Here is a 25,289-nt window from a genome sequence, read left to right on the forward strand (position 1 = left end):
TGATCTTGGACGTCGTTCTGAAATGTGTTACACATCTGTTTTATCAGTTAATGCCATGATATATCTTGACATTTTTAAAGTTTTTGATGCCATCAAAGCTGTTCTTGTTCAATCAGAGATATCCTTGTAAGTGTGAAATAAGGTTTACTCTAAATAATTTAAAACTTTAAATGTCACATTTTGTCATTTTTACATATTGTTGCTTCAAATGGATAACAGGAATAAACCAGAAATAAAATTAGTTTTTCTCATTTTTCACTCTTGTAGATCATTTCCTTCACATTTATCTGTAGGAGTTGCAGGGCACGTAAAGTGAAAGAGTCTGTTCTGTATCTACAAGTTGTCCGTTTCAATTTTATCGCCCATGGAAATGGACAAAAGGTTGGATGTTATAATTTACAGCTGAAATGGAAAAATCTGGGTGCAGTGTCTGAGCAGCTGTAATAAAACGCAAAGCATATTTCAATGTAGCGCCCCATTTTTGAAAAGAGACAATACGTTTATTTGTTAAACATCACACCAGACAACAGCAAAACATAACAGGTTGAATTTACTGACATAAAAAATTGACCATTTTGATTATCACAGAATGTTAGAATAAAAGTAAGTCAGAATGTTTTTAAATTGAGAAGTTTGGTTATACTTATCATAATACTTAACAATTTGTGTTTATAGAAAGTTAACATCCCTTATTTGTTTAACATATACAAGTATTCATATGCTACATTTCAATACAGGATACTGCATTGTTTAGATACATTTTGTGAGTTTTCTGAGAGGACAAAAACATTAATACACCACACAACAAACCGCAGTTGTATTCTTTGCAGGTTAGAAAGTTACACTGCTGAAACAATGTTTCATTAGATTTAGTTTAATAATCAAACTGTACAAAAGGATGAAATGCGGGGCTGTGTCATTTAAAGATAAAAGATCATATTCACCAACATGTTGCAATGTGCATGTTCAATTATTTCTGCGTCACAAACAAATGACCTGAATTACAAGCCCCCAAATTGACTTTGTGAAATCAAGTTGAAATATTTGATGATATACAAATTCCAGTATAGCAGACATACTGTATCCAAATTACTGACCCATGACTTTACACATGGTTTCTTTATGAGAAGACTGGTTGGTTTAATCTTTAATTTTCACTGACACATTGCTGTTTACTTCTTGATCGTAACTTCAAGTGAAAAAGTCTTTGGAAATGGCTTCTACAAAATTGGGTGCTGACATGAGGATCCCGATAGTGCAGAGGATAGTGAAGACTGAGAAAGCCATGAGACAAAGCCTGTCGATAACGGACGCAGCAAATTTCCACTCGTTGCACACGGTCTCATCCTCATCTTGGTCACGAAAGCGTTTGGCAATGTAACGCACCTCATCGAGGATCTTGGCGAGTTCCAGTTCCATGTGTACCGCTGAGGAGCTCTGACTTGGAGGGAGCAGCAACTCATCCTCACCTACTCGTCCAAGCAGCCGTCCACAGAGGACCCCGGAGTCAGGAGATGTGGCGGCAGTGGAGCTGTGAATGCTCTCCAGGCCACGGACACCAACATAGAGCATGTTCCCATTGGTGGACTGGGAGGCTGAGGTGCTAGCAAGCTCCATGCTGGTCAGGCTGCTCCGTCGAGTCTTGTTGTGACAGGCTGAACGCACTCGCTCCTCACCTGGGCGCTTCATGCGCAGGAACCAGGCGCACCAGTTCAGCAGGATCACACGGGTCTTTAGGGTGAAAGAATAATGAAGAAGTTAGGCATCAATTTTAGATTTAACCCTACGAACAACTGGAATCCTCTTCTTGGTACCTAAAGCCTCAGGTATCTCCCACCCAGAACTTAGAACACAGCCTTGACTCACCTCCCCAGGCGGTTTTACAACCATTCACAACTTGGATTCAGGTGGCTAGAACTGACAAAAGCTTTCGGATGAGAGGTGAAGCATCTTCAAGAATCAGTAAGTGAAGTCCAGTTGCTTTTGTCTGAGGACTACCGTGACCTGGATTACAGAGAATCTACCCCAACATTTAACTTCTGAAAAATTAGTACGAAAAGAAAGTCTATACTGTTTGGCTTACATGATTTTCTGCTTCAGAGAGTTGCTCAACTTGTCAGCCAACTGGAATAAAAAGCTTGATATACTGTGTCTAATTGGTCCTCAGGTGTTTATTGGATTGTGTGCAGTGACTCTTCAAAACCTTTAGTATAGTTTAAAATAAATTCACTTGGGGTGCTGTATTAGACCTCAGATGACTACTCAACTCTATGTTTTTGCAATTCATGGCATTTTATTTACTCTCTCTGTTTTTAGTGCTTTTTATTAATTCTGTTCATGATGTCTGATGTCATATTTCACACCTGAAAGCATTGACTATGCTGCAGACCAAATTGCCTCTGAGGAACAAACAATGATAAACATGACCTTGGATTTTCTCATTGTGTTATCATATCAGTAGACCTCATTGTGCAGCAAATACTAGCTAGGTTTAGAAGCAAAATGCAGAAGCAAAGAAAATTTCCACATTCAAACACAATGTCCTCCACTGCTCTGGCTTGAGGCTAAAAGACAGATTACCAGAGTAATAATACCATATAACTAGTCAAAAGTAATAGTGAAATATGAAACAACACTTACCCACTTTGGCATCTTGCCTCCATCAGGGTCATGGTGGTGATACTGCAGCACCAGCACAGTAGCAATTACAGAGAGGCCAACAATGACCATGGTAGTGGCAAAGTACTCAGCTGGGTAAAGATGATGAGAAGCAACTCAGAATCAACGCACAAAGTTGCGTCAGACAGTGAAGAATACAGAAGTAAAATTACATCACAAAGATTTTCTTTTAAAAGAAAAAAGGGCAAGTGGAACAGAGAAAAATCCCAGTAATGATAGTACTTCTCTAGTGTCTGAACAGAATCTATAAAATCTTCAGAGACAAATGCAAATTAACCAATTTAGTTTATTCTAAATATTTTTGATCAAATGTCCACAGTTTTTAAGCAACAACAAAAGGCTTTCATAGAGTAAAATGTCCACTTGACAAAAATACTGGCACTCTTCAGTTTTCAGTGTTCACATGACCTGAATAAACAAATCAATGGTTTTACTGCGTAGTTTCAATGTTCTTTTTCATTGAATTGAAGACAAAATAGCTGTCTGAGAGTATCAGAAATGCTACTATGAAATTTCAAAGCAATCATCAGTAATAAGTCTGCTGAGATTCCTGCACGACTTTGTGGTAAGAAGACATTAAGACATTGGAGCAGGTCTCCCCACCCTCTCTGACATCATCCCCTACCCCTTCTAAACACCTTTGCCGATATGAATTACTTCTTTTAAGGTAATAAGACATACTTATTTTTGCTCAAATACAGAAATATTCGGTGGCTGTCAAGTTTGCCACATTTTTGGACATTTGCATTAAACATTCAGATTATAATAACTGGTTCATTGCACTGATTTCTGAAGATATTCTACATTCCAGGACTGTATATGTGACGTTTTTGTTGTTGTTGTCATTCTACTACTGTAATTTTAACAGGATGACTCAGATCTCTGAATGAAAAAAGGGATAAATATTAAATGGCTGCTTAAACTTAGCTGCACTGTAATATTAGAGAACAAGTAAAGTGAAATGACAGCCGGAATTTTCACCAGTGCTTTTCCTCTGATAGTGTTTGACAACCACAGCAACTGCTTTTAACTTCATCCAGGCTTACCTATTAAAGGCACTGAGTCTGATGTGGCGGGCATAATCTCTGCTACTAGCAGCATGAAGACGGTAAGAGAGAGCAGGACGGTAATGCCTGGCAAGAAACAAAATCTCAGTTAGTGAAAAAGTATTAAAAAGGCCCACTTGTGAGAGGTTATCACGTCTCATAGGGTGTCTAAAGCCTACTAATTTATTCCAAACAGTTGTGTTGCCCTAATTTTGCCTTGTTTTATAGTTGGTGCTACTCTTTTCCTTCTTTACATGCTCTGATATTTAGAGGAATACTCAAAAACCAAATTGTGTTGAGGTTAAAGCTTCTTTTATCACATCTGCAAACCACATCACCAAATAAAGTACAAGCAATTCCCACATATGACACTTGTGAGGAGGCCAGATTTAATTTTTACTTGCACTAATGTTCTCTGGAGGATTTACATTTTAGCAAACATATGTGAAAAGCACACACACACAAAAAGAACATTATGATGACAGCTGCTAAAGTTTCTTACATCTTTAGACTGTGGAAGAGCATTTAAATTCCTCTTAGAGGACAAGGAAAGTTCTGAACAGCAGGGTAAGTCGACCCATCTCCTGTAACTTGGCAACCATACACTTTCATTGTCATGTGACCATGACATTTGAAGTGATAAGCACTAATTTTCTTCAAAAGCTCTGTTTGGCTCATGAGAATAAAATCTTAGCATATCAGGCTGATCCATGTTGGTGATTTACAATGTAAAAACAAGCAAATAAGCAAATCCATCCACCTTCTATACCCGCTTCAGAGAGGCGGGGTACCCTGGACAGATCAACAGTCCATCACAGGACCACGCAGAGAAACAAAACCATGCACGCTCACACTCACTCCTAGGGTCAATTTAGAGTCACCAACTAACCTAATGCGCATGTCTTTGGACGGTGGGAGGAAGCCAGAGTACCCTGAGAGAACCCATGCATACACAGGGAGAACATGCAAACTCCACACAAAAAGGCTGGGAATTGAACCCTCTTGCTGTGAGGCGACAGTGCTAACCATCACACGACCACCATGCAGCCAGAACAAGCAAATCATTTAGCTAAATATTAGCCTGAATTGCTAAGGTAACTATTTTTCATTTTCTATTCTTCTTTAATTCTTTTTTTTTTTTTTAAAGTCCCCCAAACAGCAACTATTCAGCAAAGTGGACTATGTCACAGCTAAGCTGATTACCTGTATTTCGAACAATCATTTGCACTGGTCTTCAAAAACCAGTCCCCAAAGTGAAAAAGGATTTTGCATTGGACATATCATGTCAATGTTAATTTAGGCAGCAGCTTTTGATTCAGTATGAGACTTACTCTTTTCACTGAATTGTGAAATTTAACTTCTGAAAAGCTGACTAACACAGCCAGAAAAGCTGGATTTATCCCTGAATGTATACGCTCAACTAGACATAAACTGACCTGGACATCCCGGACATGCATTTCTTTGTAAAAGCAACAAGTGTATATTAAGTGGCTGCTCTCGTTCATATATTTTTCTGTTTCTTTTGTCAGACAATTGAATGCATCAGATGTTGCGATTGAAAATTATTAAGATTATGTGTCAACTAGAATGATGAAAAGAATACGATTATAATCATTTCTCCCTTTGCTCTGTGTAGGCTGTAAATCAGAAGAGATTGAAGCTGTGGCTGTTTCCTGTGATAAAACTACAAAAATATGTTTATACAATCCAAACATTTACTTAAGTTTTCTGTATCATGACTCTTGGGAAATACACAACATTACAGCAGCAGTGTGTTTGTAAGTGTTATGTTATTCATCAGACTGAAATGCAAGTTGTTAACTTATCGTTATCATCTCAGATAGTTTCAGACTAACAGGAAAATAAGTAATCATGTAAAATTATTTGGTCAGTTTTAGCAAACTTCACACTTAAGTCTTGGAATTTGCTGCCATTCAAAATGTTCTCTGTTGCAATACACAACACTATATTTTTCACACAGATGAAAAAAGCTAATCATATTACAGATTAATTAGAACATTTAATTTTTTGTTTAGTGTTTCTGTGAGTTTCTTCTCATATATCACATATAAAAAATATGGAGTCTTATTCTTGTTAGTTTCTGTAACATTATTCTACCTGGTCTCTTGTCATATTTGGTGGCTTCTGGAGGAATCTTTTATCAGCCTCTAAAACATGACAACAAATTCATATGTATAGCTGAGCAAGTGCAGGTCTCTGACAGAAGATTGCTTTATATCCCACGAGTGTAGAAGAGACCAAAGAGCAAAAAATAGCCAAATTCTTTAGTGATGCTTTAAATTGCTGTAAAATATACAGAGAACAGAATAATTACACAAACATAGTTGATGCATACTCATGAAATCAATCAGCTTCTTTTTAAGTCGTGATCACTATTTTTCTGTATTGAAGAATGATTGTGTTGTTGCTCATCACATTTAGCATGGCTGTGCAAAGATTTAAAAGATTGTGGGATTTTTTTGTTGCTGTCTTATAGTTGGTATATTAAGATCAGACCAACCGAACTGTGAGTCATAGCTGATCTGAGGCAGAATGCTTTGTATAGCTGCCATGGACCCTTTAGGGTTGAGAAATAGGGACTTAAGTAAATAACTGTTTGATGCAAGAGACAAATTAGAGACATATTTCTCACATGGGAATTGCTGTGCAATTGGTTTGAGATGTTTTAGAACTCACTCTTCTGGTATCCCTGCTCAGAGTAATTGTTTGCTTATCTCCCCCACAAGAACCCTGATTCTCCAAACTGAGAGTGGTCTGACTGCTGTCTACCGCACGTCTAGGTCTTTAAGTTTTACATGACCAGATTGAGCACGCAGTCGAGTAAATGAGCAGTTCTAACATTTTCAGTACATTTATGCAAAATGCAAAGGTTGTTCCTGTGTTTTTGAATTTTAACCCAACTTTGAGAATAAATGCTGCCATAAAAACTCATTTCTCAATGAGTGTTTACCATTCTATCATAAAAATGACAGAGAATGGGCAGGTTGATGCATTGACTTCATATACACATGCGCACACAAGTGAAGCACAAACCATAACTCATTACATACGCCTGATTTGTACTGTGGCCTATATTATATAAAAACTTTCAAGCAAAATCTGCATAACAGAATATCATTAACTTCACATGGGCAGTTCTCATTTAAATTTCCTCTATCCATCAATGTGCTATCAACGCATCTGAGAGAGTGCATGTGTGTAAACACACACACACAAGCCCACACATCTGGCTCTGCAGCACAGTTGATGAAAGAGTCCAGCTGCAGCACATTTGAGGAAAGCCCTAACTGCATAAATCAACACCTTCCTGTCCCCACAAACAGTTCACACACACATCCCACAATCAAAACCCACCCGCAGATAGTGTTTGCATAAAGCCTTAATAATTCATGCATCACACGTTGAAGTCGACTGTGACAACTGAGATGAGATTAAAGAGTTTTCCTGATCCTTTGACAATTAGAGAGTCAGTGAGTGTTGATTATCTGCTCAGATCACAAGGCCACAGAGGAAGGGTTTGATAACAAACCAGTGTTTTTCATAGAATGGCTGATTACTCAGGAGACAAGTGGAATTGGATATTAAACCTAGATGGATAAAAACTGGAGGATAATAAAAAAGGGTTGGCTGTGTGTCAAAATCACTTGGGCGGTAAAGGACTTCCTTTGATTAAACAGTCATTTTTAACAGCTCACAACACAGATGTCACAGTCATATCAACCCCAGCAGGAGGCCTCTAGAAAGGTGTAAACCTTTTGATACAGAACCATAAAATTTTGCAGCATGCAGGACATGAAGGCTTGTGTTATTTTTATGATAACTGTAACTTATGTTCTTGTTTCAAGAGAATCTGCAACTTTATCGATCAGCAAAGTGAGTACCCAGAAATTAGCCAGGACTGGAGCATAATACCAAGAGATTAGATAAACTGAACAAGATGTTTCCTGCCAAAGAAATGGAAGCACTGCAGGTCCAAAAGGTTCACAATGACTCATTTTATAACTCTGATCATTCTGTGGGGCTGTTAAAATATATTTAGAGGAAAGTTCTGAGACATAGTGCTGTAGAAACAAACTGACTTAAAATGTTTAGACAGCTCAAAAGTTCTGTGGTATATGGATGAGTGGACACATTGATCCTTTTACTGAACAAAACATAATCCAGTTAACTTTGAAGTGACTTTTACATTTACATCCCAGTGTTTGACTGCAACTGCAGTTTTACATCCAGGTACCGTATTGATACCATAACAGTTTCACCCTGTTCATTGAGCTCATGGCTAACATCAGCTTAATGGCAATGCTAACACACCTGACAAACATGTAGGATAAATAAAGTTGAAAAATAAATTTGGTCTGCAAACTGTGCACAAACCCAGCGCTCAGAAATATTACTCCTAAATTCCCCCCGAATGTTTATATTCTCACAAACTTTTCTAGCAACTACAAAGTACGTTACTTCACATCTAGTCTGTTGTAACATATTTCCATATAACTCTCAAATGAAAAAAAAGGACGTCATTATTGTTCAAATGGCCCTTGACTTTGTTCATGTGTGCTTTTCTTTTTTGTTTTTCAGAAAAATTCTTAAAATCTAATCATACAATATCATACTTATACAATATCATGGGATTATACATCGTACTTATATTATGTAATGTTCATGGCCTCGGTTGGAAGTATGTGTCATGAGCAACATGTTCTCTGAGAAGTTTCAAATATTGAAAACTACCTTAAATATTTACTTAACAATGATAACAACATTAATATGTGAGAAATTACAACAGTACAACATTGCATTGCAGAGTCGGGTTTGCATTTTTCAGGCCAGTTAGCAATTATCAATGAGAGCCAATTAAATTCAAACTGGAAAAAAGCATCAGGGAATGATGTAATGAATGACATGTTCAATGAGTCAGCCTTATTCTCCAAAACATAAAGCATTTAGATGAAATTATCTTAAACCTTCTTTAATAAAGCACTCTACAGTATGTCAATTTGTGTGTTTCAGTTTTCCAAACCCAGTGAGATCTTTTCCCCAGAGTCAGCAGGCAGGAGGAAGACCAGCAGAGCCAGAGTGGAGATCAGGACACATGGGATGAGCAGATTGAGACCGTAGTAGAGGGTCCTTCTGCGCATCACCACAGTGAAAGTAATATCAGGGTAGGGCTCCTCACAGCATTCGTAAAAGCGCTCGTTCTTTCTTCCTGGAACCTCTGCAAGACAAAACACAATCTGTTCTGGTGAAATATATGTATATTTAGATATCAGTCCAATCCACAGGACAGCAGTCCTCTTTTACCGACGAGATCCCACTCTCCATTTGCGATGTAGCCGGTGATATCTGCCTCCAACATCTTTAAGTCCAGAGACCAGCCTCCATATGTCCAGGAGCCAAACTTCAGGTCACATCTCTGGACATCAAAAGGGAACCAGCGCACATCAATATGACAGGTGCTCTTAAAGATCCCTGTTGGAGTGAGAAACAATAAAAGAGGAATGACAGCAATATCTCCCACAACTTTAAAACCACTGACAGGTCAAGTGAATAACATTGATCATCTCCTATTTTATGCTTCGAAAGAGAAGCTACTTGGCTAATCCAGATGCACAGGAAAATTGATAAATTACACGCCTGTGCCCAACAACTGAAGCGGCAGTATGAGAGGTTTTATTCTGAAGAAATATAGAGTCAGTGTTCCATCCATCCCATTGGGAGCAAAAAATCCAATATGACAATGGGATGAAAGTGGAGGGTAATTCTCCAGGAGAGGCAGCGCCAAACTAATTTCCATCCATATTTAAGAAAGATATGAGATGTAGGCAGTAAACAGGGTCTCTCCTCTCACCCACTGCTGTGGAAATGATAAAGATGAAGAGGAAATAAATGGAGATGGAGAGCAAACAAACACAATGACTCCTATTTACAGTAATGAAACTCTGTGACAAAAACAAATGTCAAGAAATTCAAATGACTGGTCCATTGAGGTCACATCTGCATACATTTAATGCAGTGGCGTTGAGCTCATGCGTCGCTATTTTGTGGCAATATGGTATTTTATGAGAGTTAATTTGGAACAAGTAGAGAGGCAATTTGCTTGAAGCAGAGGCAATCAATCCAGTAGAACTTCAGTGATAGTGCTATTTATGTTGGTATTGATTAAGATGCTATGGGAAAGGAGGCCAGAGCTTTTGCATGGTAAGGGATAAAAGGGGAGGAGGCTGCCAGAGGGAGCAGGAATCGCTAGCTGTGACAGAAAGGCTTTCTTATTCCTGGTGCATGCATGCATCTGTGTGTGTGTTGATGGTTTTACAGAAGTTGTCATGTATTTCATACAACCGCAGAGTCTGGATTAGTTTTTAATACGAGTGATGGATATAGGTGTTGGGAAGATTTGATATTAACTTGCTGTAACTGGTATGAGCCCATAGTAAAACAAACAGGATTTACAGACAAAAAAAATTTGACTTTTCAAGGAAATACATTTGTTGGTTTACATCTCAAGATTTACATTCATATTACCAAGCTAATGTTTTTTTTTTCTTAGATTTGACTCATATCTGAATGTTCCAAGGCTGTGTAAACACAGAAATCCTGAAATAATTTTCAGTTTTAAGTCACTTCAGCATGCAGTCCTACATCAGATATATATCCAGGACATGGCCATGCAACACGAGAGAGGACTCGTAGATTTGAGCGCTGAGAAGTACATCATCTTCATGAACCAGACAAAACCTCTCCCCGACTATGCCTCAAGATCATGTCCATGAAAACCACTCACAGGATCAGTGACAAGAGGCAGCCCTGACACAGCTAGACTTTGTACGAAGAGTTATTGCTTTGGCTATACTGGGGCAGAATAGCCCACAAAAGTGATCTGGTACCCTGTACTCCTGTAGCAACCCCTGCAGAATCTCTTGGGGGACATGAACCTGGTGGTCATGAACCTTCTCTAAATCCACAAAACATACATAGACTAGATCATCAAATTCCCATGAATCCCTCAGTAACTCTGCAAGGGTGAAGATCTGGTCCACTGTTACCTGAGTTAAAAACCCTTCTGTGCCTCCTTAATCTGATATTCAAAAAATCAGTTCCAAATTGATGGACGAAAAATACTCTGCTGTAGTGCCTCTCTGCGTTGTTTTTTATGTCAGACATTTCAATAAAACTTCAGGAAATTATGTCAGTTTGAGAGTGAAGAGATTAAGGTAGTGATCACAGTTTTTCAATGTAACAGAAAAACGGGATTAAAATTCTTACCTGGAGGTAAGTAGGAACAGGAGCCCGAGGAGTTGACCAAAATGTTGGTGTGGAACGTTGCATCGAACCTTTCATCTGCACTGAACACAACAGTTAACTTTGTATTAACTGCAGAGTTATATCTAACCACTGTTAGAAATGTGTATGGCAACAAACAGCGAATAGAACAGATGTGGAGGGAAAATATATATTTCTCCAAGCAGTAATACTGCAGCAAAAGACACAAAAACTCACATCAGATGCAGCACTGATGATGGTTATTTAACAGTTACCCTCATTCTCCCATGCTACCTACATTTCACTCTTTCTAAATGAATTCCCCTGAGATTGGGGCAGGGTGGAGCTCATGCTGAGAATAATAATTATTTCTTTCAGAATCTGAAATCAGGGATTTACTCAGTAGGACAGTGACAAATGAAGTACATAACCCTTTCTCTCATTAGTGGATTGGAGAGTGGAGTGCCTTTAATGTGGTTTGTTCAGAACCTTTAAAGATTGATTAATAGTGATCTCTGTGGCACTTTCCATTAGGGACATATAATAAAAGCACTTTCTCCTATCTTTTCTATAGAAGTTTATTCATTTGTCTAAATGATTTATTACTCTAAAGCAAGGATCTAGACTGTGCAGCATAAATTTAAAGAGCCGAGCCCAGCTAACCTTGAAGTGTAATGTCCTTGTCTAAATAACAGCTTACCTAACAAGATAAGTCATTAAGGTGGAAAATGACTCAATTTACGACAACTCTTGTTAACCTTTCACTGTTAACAAAGTAATTCATTTGAAGAAAACTGATTTTCCAGACAGAACAGTGCTGTCAGAGGTCAGACATATCAAAAGGACACAGGATCATGTTTAAACACAGTAAGCTTCCTTGTGGATAAAAAATAAAAACACTGAAAGCTGAAACTTTGCAGAACATTCTCAACTGTAGTTATATAAAATTCAATGCCAAAAAAAAATAAAGCAAAGCAATGCTACAACCATTTTGTCATGTAGGCGGCCTCTGGAGTGAAGGAAAAGTAGTGCTGGCTGCATTTCTTTCACAGAAACAATGTAGTCACAGAACAGGTACGTGCCTGGTGGAAGAAAACTACATTTGTTTGGAGGGGGTTATCTATCATTTTCTGTTTGAGTCTCAGCAACATATTCTAAATAAATCCTGCACAAACACGCAGGTTGATGCTGTTCTGACCTCAAGAAGCAAGAGCAGGAGCTTGAACAGAGCCTGACATGAAGCTACCTCATTATATTTGTCTTATTCAGGCTTTTTTTTTTTAGTTCTATTGGATTTATTTTATTGGATGTTGTTTGGAATAATGCTCATTCAAAAGTAGTTTCACAGAATGCAGAAAAACATCTATGATATTATAAAGGTCTTGTTTTGAGGAAATTAACAGCTCGCGCTGTGATTCTGGAGGCTGGAAAGACAACAGACAAACAAGTAAACACGTCTATACTGTAGCCAAATATATATACTCTCTATATGTGCATATGTGAGACTTTACTCTCCCCACAGCTGATGTTTATTTTCACACTTCATGCAAACTCTCAGCTCTACAATACTTATATATAAGTGTGCATTGACAGTTATTCTACTCAGACTCAAATTCATTGTGTTTGAAGATGTTCTTTATCAACAATAATTTAATCAAATTCGGTTAGATAAAAAAAATTAAATAGAAGGACTAATGAAAGGGGACTGCCTCAACCATCAGATTGAATTGTTTTGGAAAGCTTTTAGCCAGATAAGGCAAAATGTGACCAGTTACTAAATGATAGCATGCTTGGAGAAAATGAACACATTTAACCTTTGTACCGTATCATAAAGACATATGGGGGTCTTACACTGAGGTATTGATCTTAGAAGTATATATGTCAGCTTGGCTCAAGAAAGCCTTTGAAACTTCTTTTGTTCTTTGTCCTACATATTTGGCATGGAAGCTGCATGACGCTGTGCACAGTATTAAAGAATATTCCCCACTGAAGACGATAGTCTCCAGCTGCGTTGATTCCAGCCTCCTTGTTACTTTGCCTCATGGTACTGCAGACATCAGAACAGCTACCTGGAGAAACCCTCCGAACACCAACATTAGGCACAGATAATGGGAGACTTTTCCTCCCTGGATGGTGCTCATTTCCCATACAGCAACACGTGACGAACCTTTCCATCATCTTTATAAAAGCAACAATCACACCGTGTGAGATTGTGAATTTCGGTGAATTTTAGCATAATACTACCACACATTGCAACTTTAAGGGAAAGTATTGTTGCAGTGTGTGCCATCATTTTGCAAAAACTAAAAGGTGTATAGATGATATTTTTTGGAAACTTGACAGATTAAGAACATTTTGCAGTGTTGGAGTAATGATGTACAACAACATCTTTTACAAAAAGTTTGTTACAATCAGCTTTTCTTTGTTTGTCCTGAGCTTCTTGTATTCTTGCTTCTTGAGTTGTGCACGTGTCATAAGTCAGATTCAAAATAACACAAAAATGACAAATCTTTGTTCATCCTCAATGGATGCCACCTGCTCTTGCCACACTGTCTATTCGATTGTTGAAGAGTGCATTCAATAAAAAAATTCAAAGGTTTAAGTCAGAAAGGAGGAGTTGAATGGTGCTTAAGAAGACAGGAATTTGCCAGAAACAAAATATCAAGCAAAGAGGCCCTTAAAAATGGAGGGTTCTCAAGTTTAAACTTTTATCATCCTCATATATATTAAAGTTCAATTTAGTAGTCATTCAAATCTGAGTTCATTCACAAGTCACTGAGTACTGAAGTCAATCAAGTTTTTATCTCTTCATTAACATTTTGTTCATACCAGAGAGAATGTTAGAAATTCTCTTGAATATCTTATACTTGCCACTTGAGACTGAATATCACAGTGGTATGAGTCTTGCACAAGCTGCAAACACGTGGTGGAAAAACAATGGCTTTCTTTTTGTTTCACTAAAGTCTAGTCTGTGCTGTTTAAAGTGTCACCGTGAGTAACAACGGAGCAGCTTCAATTCATCTCTGCAGCACAAAAATCCAAAAAGAAATCTTCCCTCTGACATCCCTCCAAATTATCATGCAGAGTCTAATTCCAGTTACAGAGAAACAACCAGCAGATCTGTCCTTTCAATGCCTACCTGTTATAGAGCAGAATGTCTGGCTTCCAAATGAGATGGTCAGGAAATCTCACGTTGGTCACACCCGGATAGTCCAGTGGGTTCCATTGGAGATAATGATCATTCCAGTACTGTGAGAAATAAAATCATATTGTACTTATGTTTCATATACAGACATCTTTAACATTCCCTGTTTTGGGTTCCACTTTTATAAGCGAGGGACTTAGGACACCTTGTGAAGTTGCAGTGACAGTTACTATTACAGGAAAAAATGCATGTCTGTGACAGCAGCTGTAGTTAAATCCATGCAGTCACAAACTACAAGAATTGAGTTTAATCACTGAACTGAGTGTCAGCAGCATTTGAGGATGAAATGATATTTGTCATCATGTAGGATACTGACCTTTTTAAAATTTGGAATAATGGCTTAAGAGAAAAAAGTTTAGGGCACTTTCCCTCTTGTGCCATTATAATTCACTCTGAACAGGTCATGCATGTGTACTTGTTCAGTATTCGTTGTGGCTTAATTTTCCAACAAGTATGTTCTCAAGTTGGCATGAAGTGTTTAGGTTTATGCAAAATATGACAGGAAATAAACTGCGAAGACATTGATTTTGATATTTTTGATTATTTTTGGTGTACAGTTCTTTTTCAATGCAGTCCCACACCAGAATGCATTGTAACTATGTTGGTCTTCAGTGCAGAATCATCAAAAATAGTTAAAATACTGCACTTTCTGGGATACAAAATTGTTATATGTCCGAATCCACCTATAAAAGACAAAGCATATATACTTTTTGTATCACATTGAACTGTCATACATGCTCAAAAATTGTAAAATTACTATATATTCAAAGCTATACAGCTATAAAGCTTTACATCTCAGACGATGACATATAAGGGACTGAGTTTGAGTCGCATTTGATTGTCCACAGAATTTTCCTTTTTCAACTTAGTGAAGTCAGTCATAGTTAGATTGAGTTTGGCTTGAAAAATGAATGGTTAGGTTTTAGATATTCATAAAATGTCATTAGGGTTAGGGGCGATACAAACCCCACTCAATTAGGCCTTTAAAGTTCACATTATGTTGCCTTTTCAGAACAACAGGCAATGAAAACTTTACCATGTCACGATTTCTGTTCCTTTATTGTGGCTGCTGAATGTGGAAAAACATTTTCTCAAATGTTTTCTTGAGAGATTGGGCTGTATTTTTCTTTTTTCTTTTCCCAATGACCGATGTGACAGCGATCCATTTGGCCAATGATGAGATTTTCAGTTTGGACTGAAGTGAAGGATGAATCCTTTGCTATTTCCATCCATAAGGCCACAATGCAGCTGGTGACAGCCACAACAAACAGTCATGTTGCCTAAAACTCTGCAACTGATTGCAAATCAAAAGGAGCCATGTCTTAGTTGAAAAGGAAAGAAGGAAACAAAATGTGAAAGCACAGAGCATGACAACAAGAGCAGCATTTTGTCAAAAACCCTGTTTGACTATCTTACCCTTCACACCAGGATTTAGTGATTTAAATCAAAGCTAATAAAAGAATAAGATGACTTTTTCACAGCTGCTGAACCAGTCTTTATGCTCTAACAGTAAAACATGAGACAGACTGTCTGCGGAAAACAACATGGCTGTAAAGTACTGCCCCTGCCTACTGGAAAAAGGGAAATATGACTAATTTTAGTGTTTTTTAAAGCAAATAAGATGCAATTTTCAGTCTTTCATTTGACAACACATAAAGCCCTGTTAAGGAAGAAGGTGGAGAGCGCAGCACTGTCATTCTTTGTGGGAGATGAGTAACAAGAAAAGACTTAACCTTCCTGGTTGGGTTTAAAAAACAGAATTAATTCACTCGGGTTAGAAAACAATCATGATTATTGATAAAATATGTTATATTTACATTGTGACCATCGCTTTCATGGAATGCAATTTTGGTGGTTTCCTTGATTACAGATATTGTCATGCCCTGGTCATCTTTAGGCGGTAATATAAATTGGTTAGGGTTAGTAGGGTTAGCGCAGGAATAAAAAGCAATCCTGGTTGGGGCTGAAAAAATTTTCTTTTTACAACACAACCATCACCATGTCAAATGTCACTTTTACCGTTTAAATGCAGTTGCTTTCACGACCACGAGAGGCTGCTTCTTTCCTTTTTTTTTTGCATCAACTGTTCAAATCTGCCTGCATGGATATTACAGTCCCAGGCCTGTTCTGATATCCAGATTGTGTGTGTTTGCTGAGTGCTGATTTGCTGGCTTAACTGTGCCATTCCCTTTTCATGAATGGCTGAATAGTGTTGACTCTTTCCTCCTTTGTATCTCGTACCACTGAACAGAGGGTTCTTTGGGCTGGTCCATCAATCCCGGTGGCACCTCAGCTCTGTTCTGTGCCATTTACTTTTGGTGCAGCTGGGATTTGGTGTGAGCAGCTTGCCAGTAGGCGCTGTTTGTCTCTGTATTATTTTAATGGCCATGATTATATTGCATGAAATAGTCCATAATGATCACAGGACCAGGGGTGTTAATTATTTTACTTATGTTAAAGTGGGTTGCTCAGTTTTTGATTTGCTATTTGGTTTTAGTAGAAAATGGTTAATATCCATTCTGATTTCCTTGGTTTAACACCCGCAAGCTCTGATCTCAGTTGCAGTTTTTCTTTCTTTATTGTACACTTAATATTTTTTCTCACAAAACAATAAATTACTTTACTGTGCATCTACATCATCTGGTTTAATGCTACTTCCCCTCTCCTTGGCTGAGCAGGGTCGTAACAATGAACAAGCGCCACATGGGCACATTTTAGGGAAGAAGATAATCTTTTTTTTTAATCTGGTTTCTGTAGTTACTCCTAGCACTTCGAACGGGATTTCCAATAATTCACTGAGCGTGAATGAAAATATCCAGTACGAAAGTTGTTCTAACAAAGTCAGTCATTGCCACTTTCACAATTGCCTTGGTTACTTCACAAGAGATCAAGTTCTGTTTTAAGTTGCCAGATTGTCTCGATCTTCTTTCAAGGAGCTCGTGACCTTTTTTTTCTGTTAAGTGTTAGTCAGCTCTCCAGCATATTTTGGATCTCTATAAGTCTGCGTTTTGCCTGTCTGTCTGCTCTTTGTCTGCACCATTTACATCTGCTGAATAACAATTTGAGCTTGACCTTTTGCTTGTTTTGGAGTTTTAACCCTTATCTGGTTGAGGAATCAGCCAATTTCTCAGATAGTTAAAATCATGTTTTTGCTCATAGACATGAAAGTCAAACTAAAATATTTGAATATTTAAATTTAACATATATATATTCTCTGGAAAAACTACATAGATTAAAAACAGATGTGTGGATACAAAGACTCTGGCTGATTTCTAGCTCAATATAGAAAAATGGCACAGCTGGGTGACACATGATATCTTGATTAAAAGGCTTTTCATGAGGATTTTTCAAGTCAGACCTGTAATTCACTTTTAATTAACTCAAAGCATCATGCTCAAACAATGGCTCTCAACAGCGTGGAGAGGGGTAGAATCACCTGTGCAGCACTTATGGTAATTTCAGAATAAACAGCTCACAGAAACTCGATCTCAAATTCTAATATTTCCATCCGCATTTAGGCCTTACCGCATCTGAACCACAACACAATAGTTTCTCATTGCTGTCAAACAAGCATTCATTTTCTGTTCATGCAAACATTTTCCCTCAGGAAAATGACTCATCTTGTGAGCTTGCAGAACGATCATCAGTCTTTCACTGTGGCTTTCAACAAAGAGTGCTTCTTTGGGACGTTAAAACTTCTTTTCTCGGATTCCACACCGAGCCAATGAGTGTTGGATCAGTGCAAACAGATGGTGGACCTTGTGGGTGCCTGTGCTTTTATGTGTGTGTGTGTAAGACTGCTGCTGTGGTTCCACAGGGTGATTTAAAACAGGCCTAACAGCCTTGGTAGAGCTTGCTGACGACGCAGCAGCAGGGAGCAAGTGTCACAAAATGAACAAGCTGTAATAAAGCATCCATGTTCATACACTTCATCTCACTGCATGGAGGAGAAAATGGTATGTTGCTCTGAGGGAGATGAAAAGGCAAAAGGCTGGTGTCACTACGAGATGTGAATTACACAATTAGGCATGGGCACTCCGTAGTTAAATTCATTCTGATGTGCAAGAAGGTACACTGTTTTCTCTGTTATAATCAATTTAAATGAAACTGTGAAAACAATAATTTGTTGATGGTAGTAATGCATTTTAACAGATGTCAGCAGCTGTAAAACCCTCAAAGAAGAAGAATGAAATAACTCGTTAGCTTTATATAAAACATCCAGCAAATAATCCCAAAAGACTAAGTGGAGTGCAGCCTTTCACTCACCCTGTTTTCACTCAGATAGACTCAGCAATTTGTGACCATAAACAGAACAAAAATATGAAGAAAAAACGTGGATTTACTCTTAAAATATATGTGTGTGAGTGAAACCATTAAGTTATGCAACTTATCTTTTTTGAGACTTTACATAAATTATCGAAGAAACTGGCTTACCAGCTGTAGCCAGATGTTGGTTGTTAAAACCTGGTTCTTCTCATCCTATAAGGGAAAAAAATGAAGACTATTATTCAGGTTTAATTTTGTTACAGTAGTCTCTTCTGTCAAGGGTGTGGTAGTAGAAAAAGCAGAAGCAATTACATGTAGATACTTTCAGTATATTCTCCTACTGACTGGTTTTAAAAGCTCGGGCTGTTAGATAAAGAAAAAAACATGTGAATGATCAAACTGCATCTATGTTCACAAAGGCCGATTGGAACACTTGATAAAATATGCTGGTATTCAGCCATAATGGAATAATAATTTAGCCATAATGGAATAAGCCAATATTCTTTTCCACTGGAACTAAATTCAGCTGTTGCGTGAGAAGCCAGTGATGGAGTTTCTAAGAGTTTAAGGTAGCTGATCATTTACGCACCACGTCCATGATCTGCATGAGGCTGAGCCCAAAGTGAACAGTGAGACTCTGAGAGTCGTTGTAAACTGGTCTCTCCAGTGTGTTGTAGGATGACATCAGGTCCCTGTAAAGTCTTCGCTGGTTTGGCCCTTGATGCGAGACTAGAGAAGACAGACATTTAATCATATCATTTCATTTTCAGTATCTCTGAGTGCGCTTAGATGTGCACAAACATCCTGTCTGTGACTGAATCATTGAAGTATCCTGGTTCTGTGTCACTCAAGTCATTTTATTCTGCTTTAAAGAGCTTGGATAAGGTCTCATGACTGGTTCATTCTGGTTTTAGAAAAATGTTACCTCAAATAGAAACCAGGGTTTTGGGGCATGAAAAGACCTTTTCTGAACAGTCATGCAGGTAAAGATATCAGTGTCTGCAACTCTAAGGAAACTGGCACAAGTGGACACACATGATCAGAAATCTGGATACTTAATCAACATGTACACAGGAATATGACAGACAGGATTTCTAATGGATCATGTGAACAACATAGTAAAAATTTGATCAAAACCAGGATACTAACATGTATACAAACAGTCAGGGTCAGACTTCAGCTATCCAGCAGCATGAAATAAATGACATGATTAATACTGCCTTTCTTTTCTTTGTGTCACAAAGTTTCTTTCTGTGAAGAGCTTTTTCTGAGGAATAAACAGGGAAAGTACAGAGTAAATGCATGAGATTACATGACCATGAACTAAACATTAACAGACATTAACAAAAGTATAACTCAAATTTCATCAACAGCTAAGAGAAAAGAGGAGGCAGTCGCAGGATGGAACCCTTTAATACTGGAAATTAAACTTCTCATTATTTAACTGTGCGGTATCTACACAGCAGGAATGAGGTTTCTTGATCAGTTCAATTGATTTCTGGCAGGTTGTATTCTGAATTAAAACTTGATCAAACTCAAGTCCTTTGCAGGAGGTTGATGTTCTTTGCTGTTTTTGGTGTTTACAAGGAAGGACAGAAACTGCCATAATCCAACATACAAAAGACTCCTTCTGTGTTTGGGGTGTGCCCTGCACACCCCTATGACTCTGAATTGGATTGAGCGAGTATAGAAAATGGATGTTTGGAGAATGTATTGATATCCCAATAAATATAATTTCAATAAAAAATTTAAAAATCATTCTTGCAATGACAAATGTATAGACTGTGAAATATAGTCATATTTCTGCTTTCATTTCTAAATGTATGATCAAATTTTGTACTAATACCTGTCTTGATTGAATTTTTAATTTAATTTATTGACTTAATCGTATATTACTGATTATTTGATCTATTTTTCTTTTAACCATGTATTAATTTCTCCAAAACCTGCCCTGAAGCAGAAAAAGAAAAAGACATCAGCACATATACATAATAAATGTCTTTCCGACTCTCTCAGTGTCAAAGACCAACTACACTTCATGGGAGATATCTCATCAGAGGGGAATGCTTATATTCTGAATGCTTGTCTCTGGTGACATAGAAAGATTTGGAGCAATTTTACTCATCTTTATCAATTAAGATCGCTACGATCTTTCTCATGTATGAACATACATTGTATTAAACTCACAAAACCGTTTCACCTTATTCTAAATCATTATTATGCTGCAATAATATATCTGCAGCATATCGATTTTATTAAAGACAGAATCTCCAGATCTACCTGTGCTTTAATGATGTGGTAGTGATATTGATCGGATAATTTATTATTAATCGATACATTCATACAGGCTGCTTTTTTAAAAAATTCTATTAAGCTAATTTGAAACTAACAGAGGCAAAATAGAAAACTTTTTTGGGTGAGACGAATCAAAACTTCTTTTTGGAAATCATGGACACTGTGTCCTTTACACCAAAGAGAAGAAGATCCAGCTCGTTAACAGCACTCAGTTGAAAAGTCTGCATATCTGATGGTATGGGGGTGCATAAAGGCCTTCATTTTAGTTTTGTGTGAAATCTGAGCCCATTTTGTAAAACACTGTAGTGTTTCAAGGCATTTTTTTTCAACATTGGCAATCATAAAATGTTGCCTTTTTTAAATGTCACAACATTTTATCAAATATTTCAGTTAAACAAAACACTAATACATCTTCTTGTTGTAGTGTAGTATGAGCCCACTAATGCATCCAAACAGGTCAACGACTGGGTCATCGAGATCTGCTGCAGGGATCGGTTTTACTCCCACACTCCACCAAATAGAACCGGAGGAGAAGGTCTGGTTTTTTTTTTTAATCTAGCCTGTTCATGAACTACTTCTTTCCTGTTGAGGTAAATACTGCTATAATTACAAAATGTTTAGAAACTGGTCTTTTTCTTTGGTCACTCTTCTATGTGGTTTCATCTTATGATGTCAGTCGTTACCAGATTGTGATCATTTCACACTAAATATAAAATACAGCGGGGCCTGTACCGTATGTGCCATAAAACAATAGTTACCATTTGGCAAGCTTGGGTACTGATTTGTGATGGTGTCATGTTGAAAGTTTTGTAGGTGGTCTAAGTCATGAGCATATATCATTTGGGAATGTTAAGCTCGACAGTAGATGAGACAATGACAATCTAACTGTGACACTTGAGAAAACACTGGGGATCACTAAAGGCAGTAGTAGTTATTTGTGAGACAGTCTGAGAAAACCTTTACTGAAGGCTAAAACTCATGTAAGAGACTAGACTTGCAGGTAGAACCCACCAGTACCCCTGTTGCTCTCTGGGGGAGTCTCTTTTTTTGTCATATATCCAAATTGCAGCCATCAGATCAATCTCAAATCAGACCTGATCCTCATTTTAACACTCTCACTTCCTCTCTTGAGTTATGGAGTGTTTTTGGCAGCATCCATTCACTTCACTGATGCCCAAAGCCCAATTATCCAAATCCACCTATGAGAAGCACATTATCCTGATGATTTGGCAGAGACCATGCTGTATGTCGGCATCTCCTCGCCTCTCTGTTCTCTACAGCATTCAGTTCTTTCAGTAGAAAAGATTAGCTGAAAGCCCGTCTTTGTCCATAACTGAATCCTCTGTGGATGTCCTCCATCCTGATCCCGCCATAATCAGATTTCACCATGATCAGGATCAGCAAGATGACATTAATGTGCGTTATTGTCCGAAAATGTCTCTGTAATACAACACAGAGCAGTTCTGTCCAACAGACCACACAAGGGGCATTGCTGAGATACTGTCAGTTGTTTGCAGTATGTTGCTGGAAATCAGCTCAGAGCCATAAAAGAAAGCAGCAAAATCTTTCAACTCCTTAATCAAATTCAACAGCGTTAGTAGTCAGCGAGATGAACAAGGGCTTTAATTACTCGTCGACATGTGCTCAGACATTTAAATGTGCAGGTATGTGCACACACTCACAAGATTTCTCTCCACCTACCTCTCTATGCTTCACTCTAAGGGAAGTCTGCATTAACTAGTGCCAGTAAAGTGCAGACTGAAGAGTCTCAGTGAGTGATTACCAATAAATTAATTGCCTCAATCAAACTGTTCCAAATTCCGAGCTGATTTTAGTAAAACCAATGAGAATGTCTCAAACATCTCAAGAGGCAATTATCATTTAAAGATTGGAGCTGAAGATTTCTGGGAATTTAAATAGGTTGACTTGACTTTTAGACAGGATATGGTATCCACAGATGTTGCGACATAGTGTGAAAGGCACAAGGGAAAGAGTGTTACTCTGGATCTTATACACAAACTGTCATTCAGTCACACAACAGAGATCTCTGCAAGAAGAATTAAGCTTTCAAGCTGAGATTCAGTCAGTTTGCATCAGTCTTTATGTCAGCCAGAATATACTGCCCTGCCAAGGAAATGCTGTGCCTACAGTCTGGATTTCTCATTAGTATACTTGTCTGCAAATCTCCACTTAAATCTTAAATCAACCTCACAGAGTATCAGTAGAAGTTGCAAGAAGTTCAATGCTGACAGACAAATCGCTCACACACGATACAATCTGATGCCTTTACATGACACAACATGAAATTGTGATTGTGGAATTATTGTAAGCTGCAAGTTGGATCTTATGCTCGTGCAAAAGTCTAAATCCACCCCTCATGTCTTCACATTTTGCTCTCAAGCACATAAACCTTATTGAGATCTTTTAAAGTTACATTCAACAATAGTTTTTCCAGGCTTTTTGAAGTTGTTTCAAAGATTTTCCTTTGACTTATTTTTCAGTCCAGTCCAGAGCGTGTTTTCTTGTTGTTCTTTAAGCAACTTAACTTTGATCTATGAATAATTGTAGCCTTTAAAAAAGCCTATCGATTTATTTCCCATTTTTCAAGCAATATGTCAAGAAATAAAGGGTGTCTCAAGACTTTTGCACAGTACTGCATTTCCACATATATATACAATGTTTGCATGGTTACGTCAACAGCAAATATAATCATTCATATAGTCATTCACAGCTAGGCTTTGGCATAGATTTTACATACTTTATGCATTAACAGGGGAGAGTCTATTGGATCAAAAAGGCGTGAAAAACCTACTAAGACGTTCAAATAACTCATCTTTTACTGATTAAAATAGCCTTTAAGACTGACACTACCAATAATTCGTGCTCGGCACAACAGGTATGTTTCCAATTAGGAGAGCTTGCAAATCAATCCAGCAGGATTTTATACACATGAAACGCATAAACCTAAGCAGAGGGCGATCCCCTGACTCCTAATAAAGATGATCCCCCATCTGCCTCTCTTCCTCTGAGAGTTAATTAGCGTCTGAAGCGCTGACTGCCTACCTTCCACTGTGCAGGCAGCGACTGCAACAAACAGTAGAAAATTCAGCAAGTCCATTTTCAACCGGGTGAGAAGTGCGAGAGGAGCTGTCCCACTGATAATCACTGGACCTGGCGCGATGCGGGAGAGACGATCAGGATGGTGGGGAGGTGCCGGCGGGGGCAGAGTTAAATAACCCCTCCTCCTAATGAACAGCAGATGCTTAGCAGGACATGAATGGGTTGCTATATCCAAACTATCCGATCACAGGACTTTGACTACAAACCTTTAATGAACTGTTATTTATGAACGCGTTTTATTGATAACAATTGCGTTACATTTAAAGGATTATTTCAGCTTCGTAACTACAAAAAGCATGCGCCATTTTTTTATTTTCGTCTTTGATCACCGTGAAAAATATTAATTACATCACTAAATATCATCTAACACAGGACATAAACACCAAATGCTGCAATACAGTATACTTAAAAAAAGCACTTAAAGTACTTAAGAACTACCTTATAAAACAGCTTGTCTATTGAAAAATAAAAATAAAAAATTACAATGGTTAACATGGATGATGAAAAAGTTGTGCAGAGTCCATCTGACCAAGAACAAACCCATGTTTGTTAAATACGGGGACATCTGCTGGTTACTGAGCGTCATTACAGTTCAATTGTGCAATTAAACGTAAGAGCAAAGTATTGTTTTTCTGCACTTTCTGGGCCTAATTCTGCACATGTATTTGTTTTTTCGTATTTTCTTTTACATGTGTAAATACATTAATGGCTACATCCTATATCCTAGATGTAAACACCGCATCAGACAAAGCTGGGAATTATCTTAAGTTGCAAGACTGAACCTTTCCCATCACAGTGGTGGAAGAAAACCCCAAACAATAAAAAATCATATATATTTAACAACATAGCAACAAAACTAAAAACAAATAGATTAATACATTTTTACATCTCCCAAAAGAAAAAAAAACACAATTCAGACAAAACAGAAAATGCAAAAACAACAAAAGAACTCCAACACCTGGATAAATGTCATTCAGATCAGCATCACGATTTGGTTGTTTTGTAGTTGGATGGTTCTGGTTTGATGTTGTGGTGTAAGGAAGTCTCTTGTGAATGTATTTCTGTTTTTTTTTGTTTTAGTGAAATGTCTTTCTGTTTGATAATGTTCTGTTTACTGTTGGACAGTATTGCCCGTTTTGTGTCTCAAAATTTACTTTGTTTTCCGTTTTCTTGTGTTTTCCGTTTTCTGTTAAAAGCAAATGCATGCGACTATAAAGGAATGATCGATGTTGCGTGTTTCATATCACACACATCTCTCTGTCAATCTTCACAACACAAATAAATTTGAGTTTTTTCATGAAGACACTGCACAGCAGACATACTGAGCCGGTCCTATTTTGAATAAATGATCGTTTTAGCTTCTGATAAGCACCAACCTCAAGGTAAGTACCAACATA

At 37.8% G+C, this 25,289-nt stretch overlaps 1 protein-coding gene across 1 annotated transcript; it reads right to left on the bottom strand.

Annotated features, from left to right (window-relative positions):
- Nucleotides 1–1,028: 1,028 nt before the first annotated feature.
- chrna7a (cholinergic receptor, nicotinic, alpha 7a (neuronal)) lies at nucleotides 1,029–23,956 on the bottom strand. Its single transcript, XM_072380103.1, has 10 exons — nucleotides 23,836–23,956; nucleotides 19,067–19,206; nucleotides 18,646–18,690; nucleotides 14,146–14,255; nucleotides 11,010–11,089; nucleotides 9,048–9,215; nucleotides 8,767–8,961; nucleotides 3,726–3,812; nucleotides 2,641–2,750; nucleotides 1,029–1,731 (listed from the first exon to the last, which is right to left on the bottom strand). The coding sequence occupies exons 1-10, from the start codon at nucleotides 23,888–23,890 to the stop codon at nucleotides 1,192–1,194; spliced, it is 1,530 nt and encodes a 509-aa protein (XP_072236204.1). The 5' UTR covers nucleotides 23,891–23,956; the 3' UTR covers nucleotides 1,029–1,191.
- Nucleotides 23,957–25,289: the final 1,333 nt, after the last annotated feature.

The sequence above is a fragment of the Leuresthes tenuis genome, unplaced genomic scaffold, assembly GCF_036924035.1.
Source record: "Leuresthes tenuis unplaced genomic scaffold, fLeuTen1.0.hap1 SCAF_2, whole genome shotgun sequence".
Classification (NCBI taxonomy): Eukaryota; Metazoa; Chordata; class Actinopteri; order Atheriniformes; family Atherinopsidae; genus Leuresthes; species Leuresthes tenuis.

Excerpts from the sequence above, each read along its gene's own strand:
- chrna7a (XM_072380103.1), bottom strand. The coding sequence starts at position 23,890 with ATGGACTTGCTGAATTTTCTACTGTTTGTTGCAGTCGCTGCCTGCACA. Across the intron at positions 14,256-18,645 it reads CCAACATCTGGCTACAGCTG|TACTGGAATGATCATTATCT; the intron begins GTAAGCCAGTTT and ends TATTTCTCACAG. Across the intron at positions 3,813-8,766 it reads TGGGGAAAAGATCTCACTGG|GCATTACCGTCCTGCTCTCT; the intron begins GTTTGGAAAACT and ends GTTTCTTGCCAG.